General features: G+C 36.1%; 1 protein-coding gene across 3 annotated transcripts in view; it reads left to right on the top strand.

The window, feature by feature from the left end:
- Nucleotides 1–4,543, top strand: part of efcab14 (EF-hand calcium binding domain 14) — a 93,014-nt gene extending 88,471 nt beyond the window's left edge. For all 3 annotated transcript variants that reach the window (XM_067990327.1, XM_067990324.1, XM_067990325.1), the window contains exon 10: nucleotides 2,088–4,543. In XM_067990327.1, the coding sequence (XP_067846428.1) occupies nucleotides 2,088–2,254 (167 nt within the window). In that variant the 3' untranslated portion in view covers nucleotides 2,255–4,543. The remainder of the gene's footprint in view (nucleotides 1–2,087) is intronic.
- The last annotated feature ends 1,457 nt before the right edge of the window (nucleotides 4,544–6,000 follow it).

Consider the following 6,000-nt stretch of genomic DNA (forward strand, 5'->3'; position numbering starts at 1 on the left):
ACCTGGCGTGCTCTATTACACTCCTCATTGAGCGAGGGTTAGTTCCCTGGCTTGTTGGTAATGGTAGAGTGAGGAATATGCCAGTTTAGAGTAGTTATAGTTTCAATGATAACCAGTGCTTTGGGGCTTTTTTATTAGTGGGTAGAAAAAATGGTCCAGTAACAATTGGGGATTTAGCCAAGATCCCGCTTCAGGCAGTACGGCGAAGAGTCATGAGGCTAATCCCTAGTGTCAGAGGACTGGGTTATGAGGAAAGGCTGGGGAAACTTGGGCTTTTCAGCCTGGAAAAGAGGTGCCTTGAGAGCTGATCATATAGAGGTAATAAAGAAGAAAGACAGACTCGTGTTTATATAGCACCTTTCAAGACCTCAGGATGTTCCTAAGTACTTTTGAAGTGTAGTCACTGTTGTAACGCAAGAAATGCAGCAGCCGTTTTACGCATAGCAAGGTCCCACAATCAGCAATGTGATAACCAAATAATCTATTACTTGTGTTTGGTTGAGGGATAAATATTGATCAGGGGAGAATTCCCCTGCTCCTCTTTGAAATAATGCCATGGGATGTTTTACGTCCACCTGAGGGGGCAGACTGGGCCTCGATTTTGCGCCTCATCCAAAAGATGGCACCTCCGACAGTGCAGCACTCCCTCAGTACTGCATTGAAGTGTCAGCCTAGATTATTTGCCCAAGCCTCTGGAGTGGGACATGAACCCACAACCTTCTGACTCCAGAGACAAGAGTGGTACCCACTAAGCCATAGCTGACACTAGAGTAGTTAAGGAAATGGAAAGGGTAAATCTGGAATATTACTTTAAATTAAATTGCGAGGGTAGGATAAAGGGACACAAACTAGCAAAGGGTAAATTTAGGACTGAAATCAAGAAATGATCAACACCTGGAATGGCTGTCCCGATTTAGTGGAAGAGACAAAATCCATGAAATCATTTAAGAAACAATTAGATGCTGAAACAAAGGAAATTCTAGGGTTTGGATGGATAAATTGAGCCAAATGGCCTTCCTCATCCGTAAGTATATTGAGGTCATTGTCCTTTGGGATGACGCACAAAATTATGTAAATTCAGTACTTAATGCTGAGAAAGAAAAAATCCAGTATGCAGTTTCTTCAAGATTTATAAAAGTCATGATTAAAATGTTCATTCACATGAAACTAAGGATTAAAACTACCTTGAAATATCCTTTTTAAAAACATGCACTTGAATGTTTCAGACCTACTTGCATCACCAATGGTTTGATGTGCAAATCCTGTTAGTGTATATATAGCTGGAGGTGAAATCTTAAGATAAATTAGCATCAGATCATGGACTTGTCCGCCTTAATTAATTCTCCTCTTTTTGTTCCCTTGTCATCATTTGACTGGTCAACCTCTTCCTATTATTCCCAACCAAATGTAACATATTTCTCCTCTCATCATCTTCATTCAACAAGTAAAGTATGCTGGAGTATTAAGCCTTTTCCTATTTGTGATAGGACTGTATAATAAACTTTAAACCATGTCATTTACACTGGCTAGTTAGTGGTGAAGTGTTAAACTGACCTGTTCAGATGAATAAATTGGTTAATGTTTGTAAAGATGTATGGTATGTTTAGCCTGAAGAACTGTGCACTTAAATTAAAATGACATGCTTTTCTTTTTGGTCAGCCTGACTCATATGGAAACCCATCACAATGATTAAAAATCTCTAAACGAAGCTACTGAGAGATCCACATTAGGTTCTGTTCAGTTGGTATGCCCACACCTTCCCTATACCTGTGAACTTGGGTGCAGATTAGCAAGAATAATGGCATAGGACCCTCTAGTTTGCAGAAGGGGACTAGCTGAAACCATGCAGTTTACTAGCGCACAGCCCTGCTTGTGCAATAGTCTTGTGCCCATTAGAAACTGAGTTGGGATAATCTAAACTAATTTTTGGACTCTTAGACTGCTCCATAATGGATGACTTTCATCCATATCGGTTGGTTCTTGAGGTGAAAGGACAATATTTTTTCCTGTTTTAATTCCTTTAAATTGCTTCTTCTGAAGCAAGTGTACGACATAGTCAAAGTTTCTAAATGTTTTTGTTGTTGCAGCTCTGCAGGATCTGTTCCATAAATCTACTGATGGCCAACTCTCTTATCAAGATCTTTACAATTTATTTGGCACCCAAACCCCTAATCCAGAAGAACTTCAGCAGTTTGATTCCAATAGAGATGGAAAATTCTCTCAAACAGAACTCATTGATGCATTCGGTCCATAGTGGGGTTACATGATACAATGTCTACTTGGACTGGTAGAGCTTTTTTAAACTGAAGTACTGACTTCTAATTGCTACAATTGCACCTTTTAAACAGTATTTCACTATTGTGCAAAATTTGCTTATGTACTTACAGAATAAATATTCCTAACGTGTTAGCTTTGGGCTTTCCCCAAACATTGTTTTATGAATCAGGCTGCAATATCTTACCTGAGTAAAGAGTGAATCATTCAGGATATTAAATTTTTTTTTGTTTGTTTTAAATTTCACTCTCAAGAAAGTGAACTGGCTTGTTAAACTTTAATAATCAAATTCATTGCAGGTTCTTAAACATAACTTGCGGAGACTAAAGTAAATTAATTCTTCTGTTTTGAGCATTCCAATGGTGCTGAAGGGAGGGGGAAGAGAGATTGCCACTTTGAACTCAAAGTCTACCTTTACAACAGTTACGTTTAACACCCCATACCCATTCAGAGGTTTCAGAAATTCCCATTGTTTTCAATGGAGAATTCATAACCATTTTAATTACCCATGAAGGAAATTTAATATGTACACTTCACTGATTTGAAGTCAATTACTGAAGAGATTTGTGACTACTCTAGATTTTATCTTGGGATTGACCTTTCCTGAACTGTTACAGGTCATTGCCAGCTTTGAAAATTTTCAAAGATCAACAACTTGTGTACTGTGTGTATAATACAGTAAATACAACCACTTTTGTGCAGGTAAATAAGGCTGCTTTCGTATTGATTCTGTGCTATGTTAATGTTTGTAGTTCCCAATGTGTCGTCCGTAAGCAGCTTGCAGCAACCTCAAAGTAAACTTGCTGGGTTTACTAACGCCAGCTACCAGGAAGACCCACTTTATTTTTTTTTTAAAAAGGCTAGCCTTTATGAATCTGGCAAGTTTATTTTGAGGGCTCTGCTAGCAATTTGAGACCTGTACACTGCACAAACACAATTCAAAACCAATATAAAAGCATCTTAAGAATAATTGCTATCTGCTGTTTTTTTTCTAGCAAGCATATATGTTCTTTACATTAATTTCTGTTTTATGGTTTCATGTAAACCATTCCTTTGTTTATTTAAGAACTGAGGTATCTTTTAGGTCGATCACTCAGTCACTTTAGTTCAGTCAGAAAAGGGCTTTATTTTGCAGTTTGATCTTGTGAACAGCTGCAGTAAACAGTTCCAATAGATGGTTGTTCAATGCAAAACTAGTAGTTAGTGGTTTATAGCACTATAGTTTCACCATTAAGATCGGTTCTTAAAACTTGCAGCCTTGTAATATAACATTGAAGCTTTCTATGATTGAATGATTTGTGACATTTTACTTTCTGATAGCGACATAAAATAATTGATGCATAATATAAATGTAGGTGGCTGGCAAGATATTTGCAATGTTTAAAACTTAATAAATAAGCATTAAAATCAACTTCACATGTCTCTAGCACGTGCTTGGCAATAAAAAACACTTTGGGCTAGGATTGAGAGTCTATCTGGTATTGACTTTAGATTCCATTACAATATGATAATATTCTGAATGATATGCTCAAGTTCAGTGCATTCCACAAGTCCAAAATTTATTTGGCTGGTGTGGAAGAAAGTTTAACAGTCAATACCAAATGTTGGATTTTCTGCTCATATTTTCATATTGGTTCTTTCTAATGCCCGCTCTGTATTGAATCAGTGTTTTGTGGATAAATATTTTTGTTCTGCATAATTTTAACAAAATTTACTTCCACTCTATAGAGCCGGTCCAATAACAGCCTCTTTAATTATACTAGCAATAAGAGATTAGCCTTTCTGGTATTTTTGTATTTCATTCATTCATTTTTGCAGAGATATTTGCAGAATGGTTGATCTAATTTTGTGAACCAGGTACAGGAGGAAAAATAATTCAGGTTGTTTGCACTGTTGGTTGTTGGATGAATTATTTTTTTTATATATATATAATGCAATGCTGGTGATAATACCTAAAGCTGAACACTGGGCAAGTGTCCTAAATAAAGGAAGTGCTTTGCAGCAGGGACATTTTGGTACTGTCATTTAAATGGTAGATCATAAATGTCTTCAGTAATTCTTGTAAATAAAGCAATTTTAAAATTTTACATTTTTTGTGTTGTATACAATGCACTAAAATGTATTTTGAGAAGTTATTCCTGTAATAAGAGTTAGTTACATTGTATTAAAGTAACAGCCATTGTTTTGATGACTTGTGTTTTGCATGTTTCATATCATGTATGATCAAAATATTTATAATTTATCAAATAATAAAAAGATCATATTCCAACTTTGGTTTAACTTTTCTGTGTAGTAAATCCCCCATAGGCAATAGTAGAATATTAATAGAAAAAAATGTAAGTGTGATCAATATTGATGGAATATTTGTGATTTATGTATTTGTGTTGTGATAACAGCTTCTGGAAGCGCACAAAAACTAATGTCACTACAGTATCTCATTTCTAATAGCAAAGTAATGACATTAGCCCATTGAGCTCTGCTGGACCAAATAATTTCCATATCAACAGAAGATTATGCAAACTCTACTCGGGTACTGCATTATCTGTTTGTGAAAACCCACATTATTTACTTTTTTTTATAGAAGTTAAGTGTCAGATTGGATAACGATTAGCTGCATTTAAATTAAACACTGTTGCTATTGTTTTAAAGTAATTGCATTTGCTAATTTAGTAATAAATAGATTTCAGGTCTCAAAGACTAATGCCTATGAAGCTGCATCTCCAATCTAAATCCATTCCTATAGTAGTTCTTCCTATTACATGGGAATTATCTGTGCCCAAGTAAATGCTCCTCTTAATCCAATATTATGAGAAGATCTTCCACAGTAAGTTGCATGATGTGCAGTTTTATATATAAAGCTTATATCAATGTTCCCATTAATTTGTATATATCTTGAGTTTCCCAAGATACTTACCAACCTTGGTGTTCTGCTTTAGGATTTATCTGCCAATGAGGCAATGATGCCAAAGAAAGCCCTTTCCAATTTTACAGATCCATGAAATTCAAGCAGGACAAACTAGCAAGCAAGAAATATGAGCCTGGCCTTTACGGGTACATTGCCAGGGTTCATGGATTTGTATTTGGCCCATGAGCTGTAATTTGTGCACTCCTGGATTACAGTATGTACCTATTAGTAAGGGCCAAGAAATGTGCAGTGTTTAAGAAAATATTAAACTAATTTGCATCTTGCCTTTACAAAGTATATCCAACAGTACTTTGTGTTATCAACAAGTTCTACTTAAATAAACTGGTTTAAAATTTGGAACTTTTACACAGATTCTGCCTTCAAACTTGAATAATAGTACAGACCTTTGTTCATATGAATGAATGTGTGGTATAATCAATATTTTGTATTCATCATTACTTCTTTACGCTTCTACTCCATGGACCCATTTATAAACCCCAAAATTTTATTGTCTCCCGCACTCTCCGTTATCCCTTTTCGTTTTCCTCAACCTCTCTGTAACCTTTGGCATAGTTGACTACACCATCGGATTTCCAACACCAAGCCTACATTGTCCAGCTCAATGGGACTGCCCTCACTTGGTTCCATCCTTGCCTATCCGATCATTCCCAGAGCATCTGCAACACTTTTACTATTATTTTAAAGGTGCTATCAAATGCAAGTTGTTGAATTTAAAAACAAAGATGAGAATTTTAAATTTGAGCTTTTTGGGGACTAGGATCCAATGTAGGTCAGCAAGGACAGGGTGATGGGTGAGTACG

The sequence above is a fragment of the Heptranchias perlo genome, chromosome 9 (assembly GCF_035084215.1).
Source record: "Heptranchias perlo isolate sHepPer1 chromosome 9, sHepPer1.hap1, whole genome shotgun sequence".
In the NCBI taxonomy this organism is placed as follows: Eukaryota; Metazoa; Chordata; class Chondrichthyes; order Hexanchiformes; family Hexanchidae; genus Heptranchias; species Heptranchias perlo.